Below are 16,163 nucleotides of genomic sequence, written 5' to 3' on the forward strand. Positions count from 1 at the left end.
CCTCAATGACACCATTCAGCAAAAGCCAAAACTAAAAATAATAACAACAACAACAACAAAAAGAAACCCTTAAAAATAAAATAGAAACAAACAAACCAACCAAAAAAAAAACCAAACCCAAAAGGCAGCAAAGAGAAAGTCCAACGCACATGCGGAGTCTGGCCCAGGACTGCAGGTTACACGTGGCTACAGAACAGCGCAGGAGATATTTAGGTTTGATCTTAACTTCACACTATGGTACAACGGGGCTCAGAGTTCAGCCGGTCCAAGTCTGTGCTGGCTTAGGAAGGAGGAGGGGGGGAATGGAGCGGAGTCGTGGTTATCGGATGCACCCAGGGTCTCTCAGACATTTGGCAGAATGAGGCACATCCAAAAAAAGTGCAACACCAGTGCCGTGGCGGCAGTGCGATGTGTTGGGGTGCGTGCACGCGCTTTCCTCTTCATGCATCGTAGCAAGCGGGTTGGGGTGGGGCGGGGGGGGTTTGCCCCCACATTTTCTTTGAAAACTATTAACCAGTAAATAAGTAAGACGAATGCATATTCTACTTACTGGTGCATGAAATACTGAAAACTGCATTCAAGTAATATTTCTGCACTATTATGAATGCATCGCTATGTTATCTTACATTTGGAAAAGGAGAAGACTATGTACACCAGAGCAGTGATACTATTTTGCAGTTAAGTTTCTGTGCTTTACGGAGGTACCTGGGAAGGAGAGGCCGTCGCTCTGCTCCGCTCTGCCCCGCCGGGACGCAGGACTCCCAGCACCACCACCTACAGCATGCGAGGAAGGAGCGCTGCTCGGCCGGACCATCGAGCTGCACGGAGCAAACCAAAAGTTGACATGAGGGAACAAAAACTCAACCCAAAATTGGCGAATCAACAGCGATGAGAAATAGAAGGGTAATTTATTATTTTTGAAGGGGGAAGAGGAGTGAAAAAAAAAAAAATTTTTTTGTTTTGGTTGGTTGGTTGGGTTTTTTATTCTTCCCGCAGCTGCAGGCGGTAGCGGTGGTAGCGGACCTGGAAAAACATTCTCTCCAGTAAGGAGCGCGTCATCCCCGGCAGGGCGTAATGTTCGACAACACCCACGTGCTTGAACCCCAAGGACTCGTAGAGCTTGTGGGCTGCCATCTTCACGGCCGTGGTTCCCAGCACGACAGAGGAGTAGTTGTTGAGCATGGCAAACTCCAGCACTTTGCGGCCCAGGGCCTTGGCGATCCCTTTACCGCGGTAGTTGGAGTCGACAGACATGCGGCGCAGCTCCACCGTGTTGTCTTCCTCGTTGCCCCGCGCTGCCACGATTCCCACCACATTGCCATCCAGGACGGCGACCCAGAAGCAGGAGCCTGTGGGAGATAAAGCAGCACATGTAGCTGCCGGCCACCCCAGACGGGCAAGGCAGGCAAAGCACCTGTTGACAAACACACCGACGGGAGCCGGGCTTGGGGTCAGAAATCACCTCTCTCACGTGGGGACTAACGACCTCCATAAATAAGGACCAAGCTTTCTTTTCCCTTGACTCTGTGAAGGGAATGTTGTTTTCCCATGGAAAACGCACATTTACAAATCAAAACAGGATTTCCTAGGGACTCCGCGCTATGAAGCGCATTGGGCTGCCATCACAGACAGGTAAGGATCCTCAGCCCGCGGTGGCACACGATGGGTAACTTCTGACCCGCACACAGTCGCGCTCTCCTGTCCCACCAGTAACTTCACTGCAGTGAGCCCTGCATCCCTCCCAGCACAGCACAGCACAACCCATCTTTGGCTGCTTGCTGCATCCCACCCTGAGACCCAGCAGCAGCGCAGGCAGCCCCTTGTCCACCTTGCTGCCAAACTCCTCCACTTTCCAGAGGCTCTTGTCTCCAGGTGAGCAACTCGCCTGTAGCACGGGCAGTGCATCACCGGGCTCAACAGCTGAGAGCCACCGACATGTTCTGGGCAGATCTGTGGTCTCCAAGGCGAGGAGGGGTGGTCGCACGCAGGGAGCCCACCGGGGACAAAGCACAGAGTGGTGCGCAAAGCATCCTTGGTGATTTGAGAGGGTAGGATCCAACCTGGATGACAGCAAGAGAAGGGAAAGGCTGAGCCCCGTTCCCTGGTGCTGTGGTGAGAGGCAGGGAGCTGGCTCGGAACAGGACCGGAGCCCCTGCGCTGGGGCACGGGGAGGCGGTCGAGCCTCCCTAGGTCTGGGAAACTGGGTTTGTGCCTGCCGTGGGCCAGACACCAAGCTGTGGTCCCAGCCTCTTGTTGGGACTTGTAAGGATGTTGCTTTTCAAGTGCGATGCAAGAGCAGCCCTGATGGCGCAGGGCTCCCAGTGGTGGCTCCTGCCACTCGCTTCTCCACCCACAAGGACCTGATACGAAAGGCTAAACAAGTGACTGCCTGGCTTGTTCCTGACTTCTCCCCACGCACATCTGGATACGTAAGTGCATCCTCCTCTTGCGGACTTCACGAGCTCAGTGTAGGACTTGCCTAAGACAGCTTCAAATAGAAAATCCAAACTGGGCAGCAAGATGCTGGTAGTGAGAAACTGGGATCACAAAAGCCAGCAGAGCATCAACAGGGCAAAAAGTCATACACAGCCCCCAGAAAGAGCATCTCCTGGCCACAGCCAAGGTCAGGCTCACCCATCCCTTTTTCCCCACAGGTTGGGGTGCTTGTGGCCAGGTCCCCCTTGCTTTGGAGCTGCTCCTCCTCCGCTGGCCTGTGCCAGGCAAGAGCATCTCATGAGCTGGAAACTCAGTGCCCAAGCAACTCAGGCCAAAACCACATAGAGTTTCAGCGAGCAAAACCAGTCCATCCTTAATTGTACCCCAGCACTGGTCAGCAGGTACAGTGCTCCAGGAACAAGGATGCAGCCTAACGAACAGGCTGCATTTTTGGGGGTATAGGGGGGTCAGCACTGCCTCTCCGCCATGGGGCTGAAGGCTTTGTAAGGTGAATGCTGCGTTCAAGAGGCCAAAGGAGAAACCAATCTAATCAAAGCTCAGCAGCCTGAAGGGCACCCAGCTGGGCTCGGGGCGAGCACCCTGGGGTCCCCAGTTATGAAGCTCAAATAAAACTGGATGTCACTGGACAGAAGTGTCAATACTATCCCACCCCACTGCTCATACTAGCCAAGAAACATTAAAGCCGATGCAATTAGAAACTGCTGTAACTCTGGAATATTACAGCATCACTTGGTCTCACCAGCAAGGGGACTTTAAAAACAAAACAAAACAACACCACTACAATACCAGAAACCAAATTAAATTCAAGTAACAAGTTACTCAGGACTTAACTAAAGATCTTTACAAAAAATCCTGGTGAAGGAAAAGTGTCTTTAATTGAACTAAAAAGACCAATGCCGTCAGCACAGGGCAACTGCAACCTTAGCTTGGCTACCGCTTAATTAACAGCCAAGAAAGCCCCTATTCAGTTACGGCAGCTAACAAGGGGCATGGACAGGTCACTCGCCGAGAAGGAAAGTGCTGACTTTCAGTGCTCAGGAGGAACATGGCTTCACCTGGAGGAAGAGGACCCCATCAGAGGAGAAACCCCCAGGGTGCTGCGATCTGCCACAGGCAGTGGCCTTCTCCTTCCCCAGTGCTAAGCAGAAGAAAACCTAGACTTGGGCAGCACCTCCATCTTTAGCGTCAACCCTGCCAACCGCCCCAACCCAAATGCATCGTGCATCTCCTGAAGAACCAGCATTAAACAGGCTGGGTGGGTGCTCAGGGGTGCACAGCACCGCTCCCCCTGCAAAATGGGGTGGGGGAAAATGAATAAGGCAACTCACAGCCCTTCATTACTGGAGAAGAGCAAAGCATGGGGTGGTGGGAGCTGCCTCCCCGGCTGCTGCCTGCAGGACAAATGCACCTTGTGACTTGACGAAGCCGTCAGAAAGAGACGGCCGAAGTCTCCGGCACTTCCCTGCAGCACAGCCCAGCCCAGCTGCTGAGGAACAGCTGGGCACAAACAAAGCGTGGGGAACCAGCCCGGGTTCAACCCAGCACACCGGGCTAGTCCCCACCTTCGGAGCAACGTGCTGCTCCAGCGACACTCGCTTTTGTTCCCACTGCGAGCAAGTCATTATGCTGTCGCTATCTAGGTCAACAGCTAATTTTTAAAACACCGGGACCCATCTTGACCCATTTATCGCGAGCAGTTGAGATGCCTCTCCTCTGCTGCTGCATTGACAGCGCGGCTTGTTCCCCTGCGTGCATCTGGATCTCAAAACGTAATTTATTCAGACATGACCCCAGACGAAGACCTACAAGCGCTGAAACCCAGGAGCAGCCCTCCCTCCGAATACAAATCACAGGGCTGAGAGCTCACCACGCTCTGCTCCGCAGCGCTGGTTTTAAACCCCTCATCACATGGCGGCTCTGCCCAACGCACCTCCCAGCCCATCCATCACGCCTCTGGCCGCACGGCAAGCACACCACAAAATTGGGGCCACAGCGATCCTTGCTCCAACGTACACAGCCGCCAATTTCAGCTCCTGTGGTGTAGAGTCCAAAAAGAGGTTTCATGAGTCCTCCCATGTTTGGGGAGCAGAGGTGGGATGGTCCCCTGGGGGCACACTGTGCCATCCCCAGCACCCACCTGGTCCTGAGGCAGCCCCAAAAAGTGCCACAAAGCAGCCACCAACCAGTGCCCCCTGAGCCGCAGCTGGCGGCACAGCCACCACATCCCTCTCATCCACACGGCAACTCCTCCTGGAGCTGCTTTTTCAGCAAGTCTGTCTCATTTTCCTTAAACCAGAGATACCAACCTAGGTTCTTCTTGGCCTGAGATTATACGATTGCTTCCCTGATTGCTTCCTACTTTTATTCCTGATTTTCCCTTCTTAGCAAGCACCTCTCCTCTGTGCCCACCAAGCCCAAAAGACTGCTAAATCCCACTCAGCAACATTTGTAAAACGGCACGTTTCTAAGATTTTTGGGTCTTCTGCCTATTTAAAACCCAAATCTGGACTTGCCCCCCATGGCAGAACCCACAAGGCCCTTCAGGCCATACCCTCACACCCAACCATCCCGGCAGGGACCGATCCAGTCGCAAGCAACACGACGGCAAACCTGCACTCCTTGTTAGTTTTTACTTACAACTTTAAAGCTTAATTATAATGATTTTGAGTTCAACATGAAAAGAAATAGTATCTGGCACATCTCCCAGTGTGTGTTATGCACGCAACGCTTATAATTAGCAGCAGACAGGACACATCTGCTCAAACAATGCAAGTCGTATTCGGCTGTGGTTTACACCAGCACCATCAATCCCCACAACTTTTACCCTGCTGCCCACCTCGTGTCTATGTCTGCTCCGAGGATCAGCCTGCTAAAGATGCCTCAAGTTTCCAAAGGTGGCCACAAGCCCAGGAGCAGCTTCCACCCGTGGGGCTGTCAGATGCCTCCCTCCGGGGAGCTGCACACTGTTCGGACGGATGGGGATTTGCTACCAAAAGCTGGTTTGGGGTCCCACCAGGTGCTGCCGAACTCGGGCTGAGACCTCTCCTCTGGGCAAACCCTCCAGTTTCAGAGTGGGAACACTGAAGTTCTTCAGTTTGTTTTTTACCTAAACTCAACACGGTTTCAGCACTCCTAGCCAGCTGCAGCTCCTCACCATTCCCACTCTTCCAGCAGCACTTACTACTCCGTAGAGGGCTGGGAGCACCCTGGGAAAACCACCCCACACTGCCAGCCCCCAGGGCTGGGGGGGGGAGTCTCTTCCCCATCTTTTCCGGACCGAGAGGATTGACTCAGAGCCTATCCTGGTTTTGTGCTTCTTCATACCGAGCATGAAAGAAAATTAACTTCGTCTCACCTGTCAGAAACAAGCAACAGCCTTGTTTGCAACACTATTAATAGCAGGAGCTGACGTTTTACTCTCTCACACCACTACCTGAAAATAATCACCGTAGCAAAGACAAACACAAACCCTGATGGCTACAACTCTCCCTGCCCCTCAGATACTCATCTCGTGGCAGCGTCTCTGTCTCTGCCTTCGCTCTCATCTGCCTCCATCTTCTGGGGTTCCCCTGTCAGCTCATCGCTATGGTCACCCAAAGCCCTTCCAGCTCACTCCAAGGTCTGTTCTTCATGGACATCTTGCATTTAACTACAGCTGCCCAGTGAACACTACCCTGGAGTACTGGAGGTACCTACCGGAGGCATTAGCTGTTTCCAGCCAAACATCGAGCCCCTTTGCAGCACTGTCCCTTGCCTCCCGATCCGACTCGGCCTCTCCAGGCCATCAACAGGCAAAGCTGAGGAGCAGCAGCCATGGAAAACCCACCATCACTTTGCTTAGCTCTCTCCACTCCCCCGGCCCGCTGCCTCACCACGCAGAGTCCCGACTTCAGGAACTCACAGACAAAGTCATAATAAAGAAAGAAATTTTTTATGATGAGGGAGGTGGGACACTGGAACAGGTTTCCCAGAGAAGCTGTGGGTGCATCAGCTTTGGAAGTGTTCAAGGTCAGGTTGGATGGGGCTTTGAGCAACCTGGTCTATTGAAAGATGTCCTTGCCCATGGCAGGGAGGTTGGACTAGATGAGCTTTAAAGGACTCGTCTAACCCAAACCATTCTATGAAAAAAAACCCAAACTTGGGATGCACGTATCTATGAAAAAGGCACAAAATGGCGGTGATGTGTGTAACAAGGAAGATGATTTTGGCTTGATCATGTTTCACAGCAATGTCAGATGAGATTCCTCAGCTGACAGCACCCAGACCCTGAAAGCACACATGATGGCAGTGTCTTTCCGCTCTAAATTTAAGGATGATTCCCAGCTTTTGAGGACCAAAAGAAAGCATTCTTCTAGTCCGCCCACCTCTCTCCTGCACCACAGCCTGCTCTCAGGTCCACACACGGCTGCTGGCCCGGCTCCCTGAGGACTTCCTCGGAGTGGTGGCACCGCGCTGGCCACTCATCTTCCACCCACAGCACCCACCACTCCTGCCCAAGGAGGACACGCCACGCCAACCCCCGGCTGTGCTGGCAAGTCTCCTTTCCCGCTCTCCTCCGCCGTCATGAGCTGCACAGCTCTCCCCCACGCAGCCAACGAGGATGGTGGGTGAAAATAAATTCATTTATTTTTGATGCAAATTCTTCTACACCCTTTGGCAAATAAAAGGCCGGTGGGTGGATGGGTGGAAAGATTGGAGCCAAAAGCAATAGCAGAGACTACTGCTAGAAGAGAGGGGGGAAAATGAGACACCAGCCTTTCTCACCAGCATGAGTCCTACATGATTGACTATAGCAGGTTCCCACAGCTTTCCTAAATCCCTTAGCGCTTGAGGACTGCTACCCCAGAAACTAGAATTTAACAGCAGCGTGTTGCTCTGAAAAAAAAAAAAAATCAAAGCTCAAAGGTACTTTTAAAATCCACTGTTTTCTAGTAAATTTTAGTATTTCCACAGGAGCAAGCAAAACTCTGCTGCCCCAAAACATCCTGAACTCACACTGGGGTCCTCCCTGGTGCCAGCACCCATGCACCGAGGGGTGAGGGGCTGAGCCAGGTGAAACCTATCCCTGCCTTCCACAGGGCCGGAGAGAGGACAGAGCAGCTCCTGTGGACACCACTGACCGCCGGTGCTAATTTTGCACGGGTGGGGTTGCATCCCTGCGTGAAGGAGTTTTCCTTGGAAGTTCAGCACAGGGCAAGAGTGGAAACCTTGCCCAGAGGCAGGCCAGTCTTCCCTCTTTCTTCAAGGGTGGCACTTCTATCTCCCACAGCCTTATTAATTATCTTATTAATTCTTTGAGGGCTATTCATGGAACATAATTTCTAGACAGATATGCAACTTCTCAAGGCAATGCCCCTTCAAGCATGGACTGCGATTTTCAGTCGTCCTTTAGCACGTCACAGCGATGCAAACACGAGCAATTCCCCTCCTGACTCAAAAGCTGTCCCGGGTGATGTCCTCAGAGCATCATCAAGACAAGGGACCAGCAGAGCCACTCAGCAGCTACCACCACCACTGCTGGGAACACACCAGGAGAACATCAGCTCCTCCGTGTGCTTACAGCAGAGCCAGGAAAGCATCTGAGGACTGGCCACCATGAGAAAAGGAAGCTGGTATTAAGAGAAAATCTGGCCAGCCCCCCTCAGAATTAAAAATTAGGAACTGGCATCCCTGGCAGAGATGTGATGTGCAGGTGTGAGCTCTGGGAGGGAGAGGGAGGTTGCCCACAGGCTCAGTGTGTGTCTTCAGGGCTTTGCCGGGAGAAGCAGCATCCTGCATGGGGCAAACACCCCTCTCCCAGATTTTCCCCCAGGCTGCTACAAAGGGGAAAAAGGGGAAAAAGAAACCAAACCCAAAAAACCTAAAATCAACCCTGTGCTTCCCACAGGACAGGACCTGCAATTGCCCGTGTCTTTGCTCTTAATATACCTACATAAAAGCTTGCCAAAAGTGACAGGCTTGCTAATCCTAGAGATCCGAATGCCCCTGAACTCCTGCCTGCGACCCACTGACGCACCGCAGCACAGCCCGGTGCAACCCCACTCCACGGAAATACCAGGACAGAGGAAACGCAACGCGCCGTCGCATCACGAAGCTTTAAATATTTGCCCTTGGAGTCACTTGTTCAGCCCCTTACACCATCTTTCAGTGCGATTTTGGCCAGAGCAGCAGCCCTTTCTGCCAAGCAGGGGTGGCCCGCGCAAGGCAGTACACAGGGAACCATTGGGCGTCCTGCAGTGGACACAGCGCTGTGCAATTATTACTTATTTATAGACAACCGGCTAAAAAGCCTCAAAGTTCAGTGTCTCGCCTTTCCTCCTGCCAGCACTATTTATATACATCGCTTTAAGCGAGACAGGCCATGCATGGCAGCAAGTGGACAGAATCCTTAGCCCAAAGCTGGCTGTGCCCTGGCTGTGTACTGCTGATGCCATTTAAATCCCTGCCCTTTTATCCTGTCTGGGTTTTGAAGAGGGAGCAGAGGAACTCAGCACTCGAGGCAACTCTTCCTCCTCCTCCCTCTCCATCCTCAGCAAAAGGCAGGGCAGACCAGCCAAGTTACATCAACGTCAAGGGAGAAAGGAGGCCCTTCTGCGGAGAGCACGGCTGCCAGGATGTGGATGCTGCCAGCGGGAGGACTTTGGGGCACAGACGTGGCACATCAGCTGCCATCCGGCTACAGACACGGGCACCCTGGGCACAGGGACTAACCAAGGACAGGCAACAACTGACTGCAACTGCTCAGCTAGCCAGGATGGGGAGGGATTTATTTCTGTGTTTATGAGATACATTATTATCCTGTTATCTCTCCCCATCTCCATCTTACCCTCGGTCTTGAGTTTCTCTCCCTTCCACCTTTCTAGTTCCCCTTGGCTTCAAGCAGGGCTGCATAACAGCTCCCACAACTTCTGCTAATAACTCTGCACTTGACTTCAGTCAGAAGACATTCCTGGAGGGCTCCTACAAAATAATGGCATTTCAGAGTAGTTTATGGCCACGGAAACTGGGTGAGACGTGAGAGGCCCTGACTCTGACACCCATGAGCATTGCTCTACACCAGACAAGGCTCAGGCATGGGCGAACAAAAAATGTCAGGGACACACAAGAATTATTCATGCATGAAATTAGAAATGCTATGGAACCCCTTCCTTCCCATAAATAACTCCACATAACCGACCACCGCAGGATTCATTGCCCTCTTATAAAGAATTCCCTGCAGGAAGAGCACATGGCAGCACATCTATATGCTGAGGGTGGGTGACACCCCTTGATTCACAGGGCATCTGGGCAGCAGGCAATGAGATCACCTACACAGCGTGAAAAGAGATGGATGATTCGGTCCTGAGCAACCAGCTCATCTACTTCTCCATCTATCTTCTTTTCCATCCTTGCTACCTTTCACCTTTGCTGTTACCAAGGGCCAAAGCTACTTGCAACCATCTCTAAGCTCAGGTAAAGCCTCCAGAGCTGCAATCAGCAGGGGACGGGTGGGATGACAGTGACATCCAGCATTCAACCTGCAACATGGCCACAGCACGGTTCCATGCATATTTGCTACCAGAAACACCATGACCATGACCCACAACAGCAATGGTTCTCAAACCACACCAGGAGACAGGAATTCGGAGGTGGCCTCTGCAGCTGATAAACCCGAGCATAAAATGAGACACCGGGAGTGACGGAGTGTTGAAATGCAGGCAACAGCTGGCCTAAACATCTGTACAAACCCAAAAGTGTTTTCAGATTCAGACTGGTATATGCCGTAACGCGCCACTGCCGATAAACCTGGAGCAGCAGCACACACCACGCAGGTGACAGTCCCACCAGGAGGTTTTGCTGCAGCCCAGCTCTACCTTCACCTGGGGATGGAAAGGGTGGTGGGGTTGCAATTTAGAGTAACAGTAGGAGAACTGACTTTCATCAGTGCCTGCTCCACACTTCCTGATGGAGCTGATCCATCCTCAAAAGCACCCAGCTACTTCATCACAGGTTATTCCATTTTGGGGTGTCAAAGCCCCTGGAAAACTCCTAAGATGTTTTCAGCTAGCTATAGTTTACTTTCACTCTAATATTTTGACTGGAGAAAAGGAAAAAGCATTCTGCAGCAAACGGACTTCAGAAAGAGGCCAGGTTTGGTCCTAAACAGCATCTCCTGCTGTCGCTACTGGGGATGTAGCCCAGCAGGCATTTCTAATCTTCTTAAAACCTTTGCTTTACATTTCATCCTATTCCTCTGAAACACCTATATGACAGCTCCCACCCATGCACCTTACTCCTTTAAAGCTTCAGGAGGACCCAGCCTGGACACTTGGATCAACGCAAGCTGTTAGTGGCCAAACCCCAAGTCAGCACTTCGCAGGGTGATTTTTCAAATGGGCTTCAGTCCCACAGGGCCCAGAGCGTCACCACGTGTGACAGCACCGGGGGAGCACAGCAAAGCCCCAGGAAACGCTCGGCACATCTCAGGAACAGGCTGTTGATGAGACAGCTAGAAATCCAGGCGATGCCGCAGATGGGGTAAAGACAGCCCCTTCCAGCACATTTCAGAGGGTGCTATATTAAGAAGTGCAACAGCAGGACTTTAAAATCTTATATCTGGCTCTTTTTGCTGGCCGTGATGCACCTTGAAAAGTAAAGACTGTAATAAAGCCAACGTATAACAACTGTTCAAGAAAAAGCTGCAGAAGCAGTTATGGGGGATTAGAAGTACCCTGGTTATCAGGGCGTATTTAGCCTGGTCCACCGCTCTGCTCTCTGCTATTGAAAAGAAGGACACGCTACAGAGAAAGGAAAGACAAAACCACTGATGTAGTGATTGGGTTCTACCTGCTGGGTCATCAAGAGAAAGCACAGTCTGAGAAACCAGGCATTGTCTGTGGTTTTTGCATGTGAGCAATTGTTATCGATAAGCAAAGAATTAAATAGCTTAAAGGAGCGGATAAAGACTAGAATATGCGATTTTGGCCCGGCATTGTCCTCAGGGCTAACTGGATGATGAGGCCCAGCTCAATGAAGCTGGCTCAGCAGAATGGACTGGTCTGCACAAACGGACAAAAGTATTTAAAGTACTTTAAAAAAAAAAAGTATTTAAAGTACTTTCAGAGTAGATGCTGCCTATGCATCCAAAATCTGCACTAAGCCTATCAACTGCAGAGTCAGACCTTAAGTAAATCAACGCTTTAAAATTTAAACTGGTTTTTAGTTAGAAGTTTAAAGGAAAAAAGAAATCAAGCCCTTCTGCCAACTTTGCTAGCCTGCATCCTCCCAGCAACTGCTTCTAAAGACTGATGTGACAATTAGCTCCTCATTAGTTAAATTAGTTTACCAGATTAAATGTGTTGCTGGTCGTGTTTTAAGCCAGCTCCTTAAAAGGACATTGTTAAGGCTTGGTCTCAATCTTCTACATCAATCTTTCACTATATGGCTTTATTGCTTTCAGAAAGGTACTGGATTTACATTACAGCATTTTCCACTTCCAAATACTGAAAAAAAATAGAAAAATCTACAATTATTGAATGTTTTAGAATTCATTATTTGCTGGCTGACTTTTACTTCGTATGCATTACCGTAAAAAGGCACTGAGCAATAATCATCAAATGAATTCCTTTTAGCTTGGCAGTTGGCCTAGCCATAAATCATACAGGGAAAACTGATAGAATCGATCTTGTTTTCATCATCCATCATTACTCGTCTGGTCTAAATTTAGCCAAGACTCCCTTTAGTTCAACAGAAGTGCCTGAATCTACACAGGTATTGCACTGAATGCTTCACAGCAAAGAGAGAAACTAACATTACATGTACTTAAGGTTGAATAATAAATGCAATTCTGAGCTCTACAAGGGCTTCCAAGGAGTTTTATGCTGCTCTAACCAAGGTCAAGAACCTTTAAGGCAAGTCATCTTCCGGCAGAGCCCTTCTGCAGATGACCACAGCAAAAGCCTACAACACAGCTCACTGCAAACAACTACTTTTAGCCAGGAATCAGGTAAGCAAAATGAACTCCACCCAAGGTGTAGGTTCAAACTTAAGGTATGGCATCATGATGCATTAGGACACAATAACCCATCTATGTGCGCAAGCTCTTTAAATCAAAGTCAAAAACAAGGCTGAGAGCTGCCTCCCCTACCTTACAGCCAGATCCCCTACCTATAGCAAAAAGGGAGGGACTAAAAATATTTGCATATTTAAAACATGACAGACAAAAAAAAACAAACAACCTTAAACAAAACAAAACACACCCCAGAACAGGACTACATTGCTTACATTACTTTTTAGGGACATCAAGGATGGCAGAGCCGGGAACAGGTCCCCCTCGGCAGGTAATGACTGCATTTTACAGCACATAATCCCAACGCATGGGATGGGGCTCCCCAAGTGCTGGTGCAGATGCCGACTGGTTCTGCAAATCCACCCAAATCTACATCTGTAAGGCAGAGAAGCGATAGAAAAAGGTAACGGCGCAACATTCAATTGTAAGTCATGTAAAGGATGCATATATTCAGCCAAAACATGCTGCACAGCATGTTTCAGTCATTCTGAACTTGGGGTTTTTCCCTGCCTTAGCATGTTCCCGCTGCCCCCAAAGCCTCTGAATGAGGACTTTGCTACCACAGCAGCCGATGAGCAATCATGACGAGTAGCAGTTAGCAATATTTATGGTGCAGAAACATGGACCAGAAAAGTCTCAGACCTCAGGGCAGCTCCTCCGCTTTCCTTCCTGGAGCGTACCAGGAATTGACAGACAGGGACTGTATTTTACCAAATGCTGCACAGCAAAGAGAAGATACCACGATACTCTCCAAACAATAATGATAATTACAACTCTGCTGCACTCAAAGCCTTTCTTTCTGCAGATGACTTGAGCTTCACAAGAATCCTATCTTGTTGCTAACACAATGAATCAAATTTCCCTGACCTCTAACTTTCCATTGCACTAACAATCTACAGGACTGAAACAGCAGTCACAAGGAGTTACATTTTCTCTGAAACCACAGTGAAGAATTCATTACTCAACACAGAGGAAGACATCAGGAAAACAGAAAAAGTTCAGGGCACAGATTTGGTACAAACTACAGGCTGAAGTCAGATGGTACATGGCTTGATCTCCTTGAGTCTACCATAAGTAATAAATATTTCTTCCTATTTCTAGCACAGCAGCTTGAAATGGTGTTGTACACATACCCTTCCCAGAGCTCAGGCAGCCAACAAGGATGCCAGTTACAATCAGTTTGGACCAGTCCACCCCACCATATCACAGCACGTGAATAGACATCACCTGCCACACCAGGATGAGCCCCCAAAATCCATTGCAATGGCCTGGCAAGAGCTCAAGAGGCAAGGAGTGAGGGTGGCATGGAAGCACAGCTCACCTCCTCTGTCCTCCCCAGCCGCTCACCAAGGGTGCTTCTTTGGGTGCCTCTCACTGGGACCAGTACTGTCTGACCTGTTAGTACAAGCCCCCCAACCAACGTGGGGGGTCAAACCTACTCCCCTAACCTCTGGGTGAGGAGTAGACAACTAAGTAACAGGGGAACTGAAATGATAATAAAGCTGGTAAAGAGAATCAGGCTTGGGTCAACCAACCAAACCCCCAGCCTCTCTGCCCTGCTGCCATTGAGGTGGCACAGGGTCTCTGCGGGGATGCGCATCCTGGCACGGAAGGCAGTGGGGGGAAAAAAAAAAAAGCATTTTCCATCTGCAGCACGCCAAGAAACAAGGCATTTCCCTTGGAAAGGGGGTCTGCCATGCACTTCTGACATCCAAGGCTAGAGGTAGCAACAGGACTAACGCTTCAGTTCATAGCAAATGCAACTCCTGACTCATATAAATAAACTAATAACTAACTAGCAAACCTCTCTGGAAGCAAACCTAAGTATTCCCTAAGTGCTTTTAACACCATCACAGTTCAAACACTGAAGGCCTTCCTCCAGCAATGACTTTTACCCTATAAGATACCAACTAGTCCATCCTCTTCTGGAAGAGCAGGGAAGGAGGCACTGACCCCACCACACGAGACCAGACCCTGAGGCACGTCCCGGTGCTGCTGTGGGGCTGAACCTGACCCATTGACAGCTGCAGGTACCTCCTGGTATTTTCACCTTCCCACACCTCCAACTCAACCCTCAGCCAACCGACACAACGGTCGGAGACTCCAGGGGTCAGGTAGAATCAGCAGACAAGGGTACTACTGGGTTCCCATCTCGCTGTGCTTGTAAAGCCTGGCTGTGGGAGACGTTGAGCCTGTCCTGAGATGGTGTCTGGGGGTCCTCAGCCCTTCCAAGGCAACCGGGTCGTTGTGACAGCCAGGACTCCCAGGGACACTACTGCAATGGGTGCTCTCTCCTCAAAAATAAACACAGGCTTTTTTCAAGCAGGAGAAGGCAACCTACTGCCCTTCAGGTACCACCTCCCCATGGCCATCCCACCGCAGGCTCCCACTGTAAATTAACACCTTTCTTGGCTGCAGCCCTCTTACTTTTCCAGATTTACTGTCAATATTTAATCCCTGGAGGGCTGTTATATTTATAACTAACTCAGCCAAAGTAAGCCATGGTGTGAGGTTGCTCTGGTGTCCCACCTCGGTATGCCAACGTAAAGGGCTTCCCCTCGTTGGAGCCCTGCACAGCAATGAGGGCAAACACTGGGTCAAGATTTGCTTCCTTCTGTCACATAAGTAATGAAAACGAAAGTCCTCCACAAAGCCTCAGTATTGTCTCCTTCCACCCACCACACTGTAGACCCCAGCAAGACCTCCATCACCACACATGGTTTCAATTTTTAACTCTCAACAAATCGGTGGCAATGCCCCGTGTAAAGCCAGGGCAGTGCCATGGTGCAGAAAAACACACACCTGGAAGCTCACTGTTGTTAAAACCAACATGTTTCTATATCCCTCTTCCAGTACATCAAGGCCAACACGCCTTGGGTCTAATTCTGCTGAACTCCACTACTCCAGACTGAAACTAGCACATTTATTTAATGTGGCAGCGTAAGAAAATTCTACATCCATAAATACATGAACATCTGTCGGGTTGGGCACAGACAATGGACCTGTTGTGGATGATGCATTAACAGAAAATGAAAATTACATGTGTAAATCTCTACATCTCTAAAATTAGAAAAAAAAAAAACACAAAACATTTGCCACGTGTTCAGACTACCATGCCAGACCAATCAGGCCAAAAAGCCTCTACAAAAGCCTAATCCAGTTATTCCAAGACCTCCTGTGGTGACCACCTATCACCACCGTACACCCAACATCCACATGAGGGGGGCTCCTCTGAGCCCCAGCCGCAACGCCAGTCACGAGAGTCGGGGATTTGAAAGAGATTTGCAAAACAAACCAATGGAGGGAGTAGGTAACGGGCCACATCTCACTCCATCGGGGAGACACGTGGGAAATGAAGGGCAGTCTGCTCAGGGCTCGTGAAAGCAGATGCTTTTATGCCGTGTCCCATCAGCCTGTGGCACCCTCACTCACCAAGTATCTGTGGAAAGGGGATCAACTTATAAATATGAACAGCAACCAGAGCCAGGAGAGATGCAAATCCACATGAACCTGGGTAGAAATGCAGTATTTTGAGGATCTGTTGGATTTTCCCAACTACAAATGCAACACTAAGTAACACCAAGCCCCCATACCCGATGCTAAGACCGAGCAGAACGAATACAACCAAGAGCAGGTTCACAGCTGCAACTCCTCCTTC

General features: G+C 50.0%; 1 protein-coding gene across 1 annotated transcript in view; it reads right to left on the minus strand.

Annotated features, from left to right (window-relative positions):
• Positions 1-887: 887 nt before the first annotated feature.
• Positions 888-16,163, minus strand: part of NAT8L (N-acetyltransferase 8-like (GCN5-related, putative)) — a 26,891-nt gene continuing 11,615 nt past the window's right edge. Inside the window, exon 2 of the mRNA XM_009707935.1 lies at positions 888-1,349. Coding sequence (XP_009706237.1) covers positions 982-1,349 — 368 coding nt within the window. The 3' untranslated portion in view covers positions 888-981. The remainder of the gene's footprint in view (positions 1,350-16,163) is intronic.

This window comes from Cariama cristata, unplaced genomic scaffold (genome assembly GCF_000690535.1).
Source record: "Cariama cristata isolate BGI_N322 unplaced genomic scaffold, ASM69053v1 scaffold12319, whole genome shotgun sequence".
In the NCBI taxonomy this organism is placed as follows: Eukaryota; Metazoa; Chordata; class Aves; order Cariamiformes; family Cariamidae; genus Cariama; species Cariama cristata.